Below are 11,717 nucleotides of genomic sequence, written 5' to 3'. Positions count from 1 at the left end.
AGCGACTGGGGGGAAGAGAGAGCGCGACTGGGGGGGGTTGAGTGGAGGGGGGAGGGGGAGGGGGGAGGGAGGGGGGGAGTGGGGAAAGGGGAAGTGGGGGAAGGGGAAGGGGGAGGAGTGGGGGAAGGGGGGAGGAGTGGGGGAAGTGGGAGGAGTGGGGGAAGGGGGAGGAGTGGGGGGTGGAGGGGGGAGTGGGGGGAGGAGGGGGGGCGTGGGGGGGTGGAGGGGGGGAGTGGGGGGGAGGAGGGGGGAGTGGGGGGGAGGAGGGGGGAGTGGGGGGGAGTGGGGGGGAGGAGGGGGGGAGGAGGGGGGAGTGGGGGGGAGGAGGGGGGGGAAAGGGGAGGGGTGGGGGGGAAGAGGGGTGTGGGGGGAGGGGAAGGGGATGTGGGGGGAGGGGAAGGGGGTGGGGGAGGGAGGGGAAGGGGGGAGGAGGGGGAGGGGAAGGGAGGGGGGAGGAGGGGGAGGGGAGGGAGGGAGGGAGGAGGGGAAGGGAGGTGGGGGAGGGAGGGGAAGGGGGGTAGGAGGGGGTGGGGAGGGGTGGGGGAGGAGGGGGGGAGGGGTGGGAGGGAAGGGGGGTGGGGAGGGGAGGAGCGGGGGAAAGGGGGTGAACGGGAGGGGTGGAAGGGGGGATGGGGAGGGGGGTGGAAGGGGGGTGGGGAGGGGGGGAAGGGGGTGTGGGGGGAAGTGGGTCTGGGGGGTTGGGGTGTTGGGGGGAAGGGGGGTTGGGGGGAAGGGGGTGTGGGGGGTGGAAAGGGAGGGGGGAGATAAACTTGAAGTACAGGAAACTTTGTGCTATCCGGCACCCACTCTTCAGAGTTAATGTTGAGAGATATCCGTTAGAACCCTCACCCAGACTTTGCTTAGTAAATACCTATGAACCAACTCCTGTCTTCAGTGTCTTTATCAACACATGGACACTACAAAATTAAGTATAAATAAGTTTTAAAAAATAATTTAAACAATAATTTTTTTTTTGAAAAAAATAAATTTTTAATAAAAAGGGTCTAAAACTAAACTTACCTTATTGTAGATTCTTTAAAATAATAAACCTGTGGAAAAAAAAATTCTAAATTGCACTAAAACACCACTTACCTGTAAAAATAAATACTTACGTGTGCTTTTTACAAGCGTAAAGACCGGAGGCCTTTACACATGCGCAAATCCCCCAAAACAGAGGAAATCCAAGACGCACGCGCTGCCCCCTACAGCGCACGTGCTAGCCTCTTCACCTCTTGGGTTAGAGGAGAGGAAATGCCGGTTTTCAGCGCATGCGCTGTGCATGCTGAAAACCGGCATTTCCTCCGGCCAGACGCGTGAATACCCCTTCCGTACTCACGCGTTTGGGGAGGAATTTCTGCCCCTATATCTATTTTCCAAGCTCATTTTCTAACATGATGTGCAGATGGTAGTCAGGGGCTTATGATATTATTATGTATTTCATATACAGGACAATGAATTCATAATGAATGTAAGATAGTTCCAGTACCTGTAAATGTCCTCCATTGTGCAAACAAGGCTCTTCACATATTCATTCACAACTCTTTCCTGCACGTTGTCATCTGGACTGGTGAAATGAAAAGCATCATCAAAATAAATGTGTGCTTCAAAGTCAAAATTGTCTTTATGTGATTTTGAAGAGCTTGGTTTGTATTTGTCCAGCCTGCAAAAAAAGATAACATTGGCTAAATGAGGTTTAGATGTGCCAAAGCAGGCACAGTACATTGTGGAAATAGTTAATGTATGGTCTCTTATGTCGGTATCTGACAACTAATAAAGGAAAACTGAAAGAATTTAACTACATACACAAAATCAGCAATGAGATTTATTATTGCTTTGTTATTTGTACAACATTTCAACAGTAATTACATCTGTGTGGTTAAAAACCTTGAAGGAAAAATCCCATACTCGTTTTGTTATTAGTGATGACAGAAGTTGGTTCCTCTGGATTTACCTGAATATTGAGGTAAGGATCTTTGCCATTTCATCCACTGTTTCATGCCACATTGTTGCACACAGATATATCATGACGTGGTCTGATTTCCTGTTCATAAAAATGTATTCATTTGTTACTATTATCAAATCTGTTCTAAATAATGTACAATGCTAGGAATTCATAGTAAAGTATAACTGTAATTATATAATTATATTTGGTCAGTCAAACTTTAAGGAAATTATTTTAAATTCAAATTATTTGGGAGACATTTTATGGGGCCAATTTTCCTAATCTTTGCACCCAGGGAATGCCTATTCCACAGGTGCAAAGGTCAGGAAAAAGGTGGGAGAGACCTATTACACCAGATTCTCCCTCCCCCCACCCTCTTTACATTGCTCCAAGATTTCTGGGGCTTCCCATTAGCTGGGCCGGCGACTGCAGTAGGTGCAGACTATGCATTCAGATGTTAAAGCTAGCGCTGATATTGAGTCAGGATGCCCCTCATATCAGAAGATGAGGAAGGCCTGGCAGCAAGCCAAAGATTACCCCCAAATTAGGAGCAATATTTTTTTAAGTATCTGCCACATCTTTGGGTATCAGGGTTGTCAACTCTGGTTGGACATATTCTTGAAGGTTTCACCACATGACCTCTCGACTCCACCCACCCTGCCCCCACACTCCCGCCATTGGTCATCTGTCACAACCATCTTCATGGCATCCCACCTTCCCACGCCAATTGGAATGCGAGCAGACTTTCTACTACTGATTGGATTGGATGAACCTTGGCTGTTAATCAAACAACCTTTATTCCCATCTCCAATATTTTTATAAAAGTGTTCTTCAAAGGAATTTTTTTTTTAATGCTCCTATGATTTTTCTCCTGGGTTTCTCACAACAGTGTCCTGGGGATTAACTTTTAATACCTGGACTTGAGCACGTAAAGCTAGGCTGACACGCCACTGCAGTGCTGAGGGAGTGCTGCACTGTCAGACGTGCCGTCTTTCAGATGACATGTTAAACCGAGGTCCCGTCTACTCTCTCAGGGAGACGTAAAAGATCCCATGGCACTATTTCGAAGAAGAGTAGGGGAGTTATCCCCGGTGTCCTGGTCAATATTTCTCCCTCAACCAACATAACAAAAACAGATTATCTGGTCATTATCATATTGCTGTTTGTGGGAGCTTGCTGTGCGCAAATTGGCTGCCGCGTTTCTTACATTACAACAGTGACTCCACTTCAAAAGTACTTAATTGGCTGTAAAGCACTTTGAGACGTCTGGTGGTTGTGAAAGGCACTATATAAATGTAAGGCTTTCTTTCTTCTTTAATTATCAACTGAGTTACAGAATAGACTAGAGCTTCACACAATATCAAAGTATTTTATTGAGGAAGGGAGAAAAACTTGATATTGGACATTGTTTTTATCCGACCAGCCCCAAACATCTCATAAACTCCCCGCCATCAGTGCTGATGGTGCCTTTGGAGAAATTTACGAAGGGGAACATGTTATCATCCCAACTAAAGCAGGCCATGTAGAGGCAATAGACCTGGTGGGGAACAGAAAGACGTCATTTCAAAAAACAAAGGAATTGGTCATCCAGCACGACACTGCACTTTGAACATTGCATTGCACAGAGGATCTCTGCAGACTTGGCTGTGAATTGTTCAAAGGAATTTCCTTCAGGGTAAGGGTGAACAGAGCCAGGAAATGAGAATTTTTTTTTCTTCTTGGCACCTACTGTTGTCATTCAATAAGGCAACAAGCTGCTGAGTCTATCTCCACAGTAGAATGGTACCAGTGAAGTCAAGTGTATTGCATGTGGGCCCCCTTGTACTAAACAACTTTGGAGAAAGATATATTTCTATTAAATATCGGTGAGAAAGTATAACAGAGGGATGTACCTTTTAGTTTTCTCATCTTTCTTTTTCTGGACCCGTGTGTTGAGCAGCATTGACTGTTCCATGAAGGCTGCCTCGTACAGCCGTCGAACAAAGAGCTGGGATGTCCTTTCAATCCTTTGAATGTGCTGGCCCCACACATAGAATGTTGAGAAGAGCAGCCCTAGCCAAAAGCATATAGCCGAAGAGCCAAGCAGTGCCAAGCCAACTCTGTTGGAATCTAATATTGCCTGTGCTCTGCAAAGGCTGCGAGGGATTTCTAAAAGCAGGATTTGCACAGCGTCGCTGTCGTTGGCGGTTTTTAAAGTGTGGCAGAGGGCGGTCAGGTTAAAGGCAGCCTCTTTACCATACTTGCTGGAACTGTCGTAAAGCACAATCAAAAATGCAAAAAGTACTACCGGAGTGGCTAATATGGAAGGCACGATGAAGCCGCGCCTGACTGCGTGCATTTTACACGCCAGAACGCCAAACCAGTGGCAAAGGGCGGAAGAAACACCCTGTACTCCAAAGAGGCTCAAGATAATTTTTAAATCGAATTGCGAGATTGTTTTCACATCTTCCCAGTTATACTCCTTCATTGGGATCCATGCTGCCACTACAGCACCAGTGACTAGAATTTTAACTGTACTGGTACAAATATATGTGATGTTTCTAGTGTGTCGCAAGCTTTCCCTTATATTTTCCATCCATCCAATTTTACAGTACAATGTAAAGTTTTCCCACCAATTGAAAGATACTAGTATTAAGGCAACTATTGCAAGGCCCACATAGGGTTGAATGTGTTTTACCTCCTCTGAATGCTGCCGAGGGTTGTGGGCTACAATAAAAAGCAATAGGCCCAGGAAAACAAAGCCAAAGCCTATCAGTGGGACCAACAGCGAAGGTTTGAGGGGTTTCAGCTGAAACGCGACTTGCAGAAGTGAGGGAAGAAGGCAAACGCCATTCAAAATGTACAGATTGGTTATAATGTCAAAGTGAGGCATGCAGACCAGCACCAGGACTGAAGTGCCAAAAGCAACAACTGCTTCGATCAAGCAAACCTGGCAAGAGAAGGGGGGGGGAACAAAAAGCAAGTCAAAAAAAGCTAAATTGTAATGTTGCAATACACTTAAACAAAGTCAAACTTTGGAATAAAATGTTGGATGGATAAGGTTCTTCATTCGCGTTGTTAGTTTTATCCATTTTAATCTGTAAGTACCGAATTTTATTCCAAGGGGAAACCCCTCTCGCACTGGAATGGCTGGTTCGGCATATTTTCAGATCATGCCTTTTGACGCTGAGGAAAGCACTAAGCTTGCAGTAATAAAACTATTCAAACATCAGGAATAGCTTCAGTACTGAACTATGAACCCTAAGCTGCGAAAACAAATAGCATAGTCAACTCAATGACATTTAAGCATCTTGCCTGCCTTCATCCTTTCTCTCCTAATCCATCTTCTTCCTTATTTTCTATGTCCTTTTTAATTTTACCTTTAATTTTACTCTTTGTTCTAATATACTCTATCCTAGTTTTTATTTTCTTTGTTTATATCACACTACCGATTCTCTTAAGGCTTTGCCCACGGATCATTAGGATAAAGTACATTTCGAAGTGCATTAGTGATGCTGTAGATAGTGATATCGGGATCTGCAGCTTCTGGAGTTTATGAATTCCATCTAGTGATAGAAATGTGCAGCTGCAGGCATGACTGTCAGAATAGTGAGATCCAAATAAGGAGTGTGGGACGTACTTGTCATAGTTAATATACGAGATTAACTATTCAACTTATTTTTTTCTGCCTCTTTGCTTCCAAGTTGTGTTTTGAGAAATAACCGTGAAAAGTTAGCTAAAAATGGTTCCAAAGGAAGCTACTCCTACAAGAAGGTCACACCCGGATGAGTGAACTCAGTGCACAGAAGATTAAAGTTGTCTCTTTCCAGGTTTTACTCATTTACGTTCAGATAAAGCAGGTTTACCAAGTTACTATTTCCTCAAACCTCCGGCTTTGTGTCAACTCCTTGTCAATACATCATCATAAGGTACAAAAATATTTGTATAACTTTAACAAAGAGATGTTTAAATTAGAAAAAAGAAAGTACAGAAGCACTTAGACCAATTAGACCTTAAAATTGCACTGTGAGATATGCGCTAAATTCATCTGTCGGAAATTCCTCTCTGTCATTTTAACAGAGGTGTTAATAAGTCATCCTCGGTTCCGAGGGACTGCCTAAGTAGAAGTAATCCCTTTAAAATAAATAAAATAACATTTATATTTCTCATTTATTACAATGTAATTTGAGGTTCTGCATACAAAACTATGCAAAGTGATTGATGACTTTGCACTGCCCTCAAAATTTCACCTAGAAAAATAGCATTTTTTTAAGAAAACCCAAAAATTTCCACGGAATGTTTTTAAAATTGGAAACTAAAAGCCAAGAGGATCAGCTTACCATTACTAGAATACACAATGGGGGAACATTGGATGATCCAAATGATGTTTTCCATAAGGCCTTTGCAAATGCCAGAACATTAGGCACCAGTAATGCACAAGTTAAGACAAGGTGAGTGAAAGGTTTGTTTTCAAAGGGTGAGTGAGTGTTTGATGTGCTGATCAATAAAAGAAGACTGGTCTGCAAAACATAAAAGTGCATGTTCTTTAGTACTTCCTTTCAACATGTTAGAAAGGTACAAAATGGTGACTCTAATCTCACAAGATATTACTACAGTAGGTGCAGCATCTAAAGTGATGAGCTCCCTTTATAAGAGGGCTAATCACGAAATGGTAATGGAACGATTTCCGACATCTTCTATGCTGGGACCTCAAGCTTGGAGACTACAATGGGCCCCACTTTTCCCCTTGGCTGACCTGTACACCAAGTTCAACCCAGCACCAGGTCACTGGGTGGAAGGGAGACTGTTGCCGAGGAAATTTCCAGTCTAAAATCCCTTTTAAGCAAATCAAAATCTTAGTGTGAAAAGCATGATACAAAAAGGAATAGATGATAGATAAAGTACAAATGATCAGTCAAACAAGAATCTACGCAATTGCAATTAACTCGTAACTTGAATATTCTAAATGTCCATTCTGCTTCAAGGATCTTATCCTTTATACTGCATCAGTCTGATGGATTAGTGTTAGCCATGGCTCATTGGTAACACTCTAGCCTCTGAGTCAGCAAGTTGTGGGTCCAAGCCCCACTCCAGAGAACTGAGCACAAAATCTGGGCTGGCACTCCAGTGCAGTACTGAGGGAGTGTTGCGCGGTCGGAGGTGCACATCTTTGGGATCAGACGTTAAACCAAGGCCCTGTCTGTACTCTCAAGTGGGTGTAAAATATCACATGGCACTATTCGAAGAAGAACAGTGGCGTTCTCCCAGTAACCTGGCCAACATTCATCTCTCAACCAACTCTTAAAACAAATCATCTGGTCATTTAATGGGACATTCTGAGGTTGTGAAAGGCACTATATAAATGTAAGTTCTTTCTTTGGTTTGTGATCCACAGATCTGTAGCAATAATACACCATAAGACTGTTTTTTGTAATAAACATAGTAAATAGTTTGCAACATAGCAAAACATGCTAAATGATTCACAATTTTTTTCACTTCCAGTACTGTTTCTTCAAGCGTTTACTGACCTTGCTGAGAAAGATAAACCCCAGCACACAGACACCAAAGATAAAGCAGATTATATACTGCAAGAACAGCACAAATTTCCCGGTGACTTCTTCTTCATCATTTATCGATTTTACCATGAACGGATCCCATGTTTTCCTGAAACTAGATTTTAAAATATATATATACATATATAATATTGCAACTGCTGTACATTATGTTTTGAAGATTAATCACTGAATTTAAAATTTGCTGTTTTTTTTAGGTAAAATTGTGCAATCTTTTACATATCATTTCAAATATTGTACAATTATGATGACTATTAATAGGTGAGGCACAGGAGGTATTAAGTTGAACAGTGCACGTCAGAATTTCTTTAAAGTAGAGCATCTATTATACATTCTTCAAAGCTACAGTATTCAACTTGACAAAATTCATTGCAATTAATTTGATTTCAAAAGAAAATCAAACATCACATGACCAATTGCCAGGGTGTATAGTTACTTTGCTATTGTAAAAAGGATTTATTTCATATTATTTTGCAGTTTTTCTATTCCTTAGTTCTTTTTATTTACAGACATTTCCCCTCCTCACAATGCATCCAAATCTTTCAACTGTACATGTTGGCAGAACATGTTGCTTCAAATAAACAAGGTGCTCTAAGATTTACAATTTACCAAACCAGCTATAAAACTTGATATTTAATATCAAGTAGTTAAGTGACCTAATGCCAAATATTCACATTTCAAATATTTTACAGAATTATTTATATGTCTTTCTATGTATTATTTTTGAAAATGATAAATTAATATAAATAATCCCATAAGTGAAATTTAAAAAAAGTTTACCTGCTTCTGTACAGTCTTTTCACCTCATTGATATCCTGATCCTTACTCTCCATTTGTTTTCTAATAGTTATTAGAGAAATATCTTATTTACAGGTGTATGCAGCTAGAATCTGAAGCCAAGTACACTGAATGCTATCTTTATATATGCCTTCAATTTATCCGTATAGGTGTGGTGTTCACGTTATATAATCAGCCACACCCATCTTCTCAACTATGTGAAATATAACTTTTTGTTTTAATACAGCCACAGATACAGAGAATAGATTTCTTGCTATTCCCTTAAATAATGGATTTTTTTTACTTATTAAAATATTTAAAGGTTGTGTTTAGTAACTATAGCTAAGCATTCAATGACAGTGGGATCAGAATAAAAATTTCAATCAGCATTTTTACTGGCCACTAAACAATCTGACTGAGACTATAAGTATATATTCACTGGAACTGCACAGATCTTTTTGTTAACAGTTTCATCAAGTAATTTCAAGTAAGTTCAATCTGTTTGATGTCTATTGCTAATCTGAAATCCAGAGCTTGAGTCTTAGGAATGCCTGTTTGTCGAATTCACCTGCTGTGGCTGAGTGGGTTTTGTGAAGCTTTAGCCAGGTTGCTACACAATGCCCTTATACCAATTTCCTTGCATAAATTAAATAGCTGATGTGTGACACCATTTTTCATAGCTGTTGGCTCAGCCACTATAACACATTCATAGCACTGGCCCATCTGTTAACCTCCAGATCCAAACCGTGGACATAAATAAAGGGCAATCGCAAAATTGATTCTACGAGTGAGGAAGATTGGATGTCTCACTCATAATTATGTTACCCAAAGTCTCTCTCATGATTAAAATAAATGCTGTTTTTCACAGTTCTCCATTGTGTAGTGTACTTAGACGACAAGTTTAAAATTACCATTAAAAATAATGTTTGCATTTTGTTTGAACCCCTCTTGTTAAATTCGGGGGTAACTATAAAAGCATGTAGAGGACTTTAAAGCAGCTCACACTTCTGAAATGCCTTTCATTTATCTTTACCTTGATTATCTTGCTAAAAATCCTTGAAGCATAGGTGTAGGTTAAGCAACATGAGCTGTTACACCCAATCAGCCAGAGGAAACATTTCAATCTGCAATTAAATGATGCCTGTACAATCTAAACGTTTATTCTAAATTTTGTTCATTTATTCTGTTACTGATTTTAGAGCAAAGTACAAATGATTGGGACAAAAGCATCTGTCTGTATTTCCCCCAACATGTGAGACTGTCTTGAATTTTTTAAAGATTTTTATTTGTTTCATACATTTTTTAACCTCATTTGCTTCTCCCTGTGTAACACATTGAGGAAGGGAGCAAGCAGGATTCCTCCTCCAAAGCCTGTGCCAAGGTCATTGTGACTAGGAAATGCAGAGGAGTGACCTGAAACATAAGAACTGGAGAGGCCATTGAGCCCCTTGAGACTGTTTTGCCATTCAATGAGATCACTGCTGATTTGTACCTCATTAACCCAACTTTAATCCATATCCCTTGATGCCCTTACTTAACAAAAATCTACAAATCTCAGTTTAAAAATTTTTATTTGACCCAGAATCGACAGTTCTAGATTTCCACTATGTGTGAGGAAGTGCTTCTTGATTTCACTTCAAAATGGCCTAGCTCTAATTTTAAGATTGCACCTCCTTGGTCTGGACTCCCTCACCAGAGGAAATAGTTTCTCTGTGCCTGCTCTATCGAATCCCTTTTAAATTTTAAATCATTTTAAATTGACTAGGCTTCAACCCTCTGTGCAAGTGCCTCACCACTGCTCAGCAATCCCCAATAGCTCTGTCACCATCAGGGAGTCAGTTGAGTCCGGAGTCATGGACATGTCCTTGTGTCATAGCACCTTGTTTTCTCCCCTTGTTTTTTTCTAACTGTTAGTATCTCTCTTTTGCTCTCTCTCTTCTGTTTTCTGTTTTTCTGTAGCTTCTCTCTGGGAGAGAATAGAGAAAGAGAAACAGTGGAGAAAAAGAAACAATGGGGACAAAAGTGAGAGCGAGAGAGACAACAGAGAGGGGGGAAAGAGAGAGGGGGAAAGAGAAAGACAACGGACGGAAGCAGCAGATAGGAAAAAAAAGCAAAGCAACAGATAGAGGAACAGGAGAGAGACAAACAAAGAGAAACAACAGAAATAAAGAGAAACAACCAGCAAAGTTATTTATAATGAGGAACAAGGAAATGGCAGAGCAATTAAACAAATACTTTGGTTCTGTCTTCACGGAAGAGGACACAAATAACTTCTCAGAAATGATAGGGAACCAAGGGTCTAGTGAGAAGGTGGAATTAAAGGAAGTTAGTATTAGTAAAAAAAATAGTGCTGGAGAAATTAATGGGACTGAAAGCTGATATTTCCCCAGGGCCTGATAATCTGCATCCCAGAGTACTAAAAGAGGTAGCCATGGAAATAGTGGATGCATTGGTTGTCATCTTCCAAAATTCTATAGATTATGGAACAGTTCCTGCATATTGGAGGGTGACAAATGTAACCCCCTTATTTAAAAAAGGAGGGAGAGAGAAAACAGGGAATTACAGGCCGGTTAGCCTAACATCAGTAGTAGGGAAAATGATAGAGTCTATTATAAAGGATGTGATAACAGGACACTTAAAAAATATCAACGGGATTAGACAAAGCCAACATGGATTTATGAAAGGGAAATAGTGTTTGACAAGCCTACTGGAGTTTTTTGAGGATGTGACTGGTAGAATAGATAAGGGCGAACCAGTGGATATGGTGTAATTGGATTTTCAAAAGGCCTTTGATAAAGTCCTACATAAGAGGTTAGTGTGCAAAATGAAAGCACATGGGATTGGGGGTAATATACTGGCATGGATTGAAAACTAGTTAACAGACAGGAAACAGAGAGTAGGAATAAATGGGTCTTTTTCGGGGTGGCAGGCAGTGACTAGTGGGGTACTGCAGGGATCAGTGCTCGGGCCCCAGCTAGTCACAATATATATCAGTGATTTGGATGAGGGAACCAAATGTAATATTTCAAAGTTTGCTGACAACATAAAACTAGGTGGAATTGTGAGTTGTGAGGAGGATGCAAAGAGACTTCAAGGCGATTTAGACAAGTTGGGCAGGATTTTCATTGGGCCGTGGAGGCGGGATTGGAGGCATGCGGGGGTTAAAATCCTGAAATCAGGGGTCCCGACACCATCCCGCCCCCAACCCACCTCCATGCCAGTTTCAAAGGAGGCGGGTACCCGCCCCGCACTGGGACCCACCTCCCCGAGGCGGGAAGGGGATTAGTGCCAATTAACTGCCTGTTAACAGGCAGTTTTTAGCCTAATCCCTATTTTTAATGTTGAAGTGTGGGATTCCCGACGGCTACAAATCACGCCAAGTTAGAGGAGACGGATCGTCAGGATGAAGGGCTTGGAGGGGTCAAGATGTCCGGTGTTCAGGTGAG

The 11,717-nt window shown here is 41.6% G+C and overlaps 1 protein-coding gene across 1 annotated transcript in view; it reads right to left on the bottom strand.

Annotated features, from left to right (window-relative positions):
* Positions 1 to 10,132, bottom strand: part of LOC147121257 (chitin synthase chs-2-like) — a 73,093-nt gene extending 62,961 nt beyond the window's left edge. Inside the window, exons 1-6 of the mRNA XM_085977740.1 lie at positions 10,065 to 10,132; positions 7,450 to 7,591; positions 6,262 to 6,441; positions 3,835 to 4,871; positions 1,952 to 2,041; positions 1,487 to 1,660 (exon numbers count right to left, since the gene is read on the bottom strand). Coding sequence (XP_085833866.1) covers positions 1,487 to 1,660; positions 1,952 to 2,041; positions 3,835 to 4,871; positions 6,262 to 6,441; positions 7,450 to 7,591; positions 10,065 to 10,132 — 1,691 coding nt within the window. The remainder of the gene's footprint in view (positions 1 to 1,486; positions 1,661 to 1,951; positions 2,042 to 3,834; positions 4,872 to 6,261; positions 6,442 to 7,449; positions 7,592 to 10,064) is intronic.
* Between the last annotated feature and the right edge of the window lie 1,585 nt (positions 10,133 to 11,717).

The sequence above is a fragment of the Somniosus microcephalus genome, chromosome 3 (assembly GCF_052327205.1).
Source record: "Somniosus microcephalus isolate GS21.2 chromosome 3, FLI_Smic_1.0, whole genome shotgun sequence".
NCBI classification, from domain to species: Eukaryota; Metazoa; Chordata; class Chondrichthyes; order Squaliformes; family Somniosidae; genus Somniosus; species Somniosus microcephalus.
This window is presented reverse-complemented; position numbering and strand designations above follow the sequence as displayed.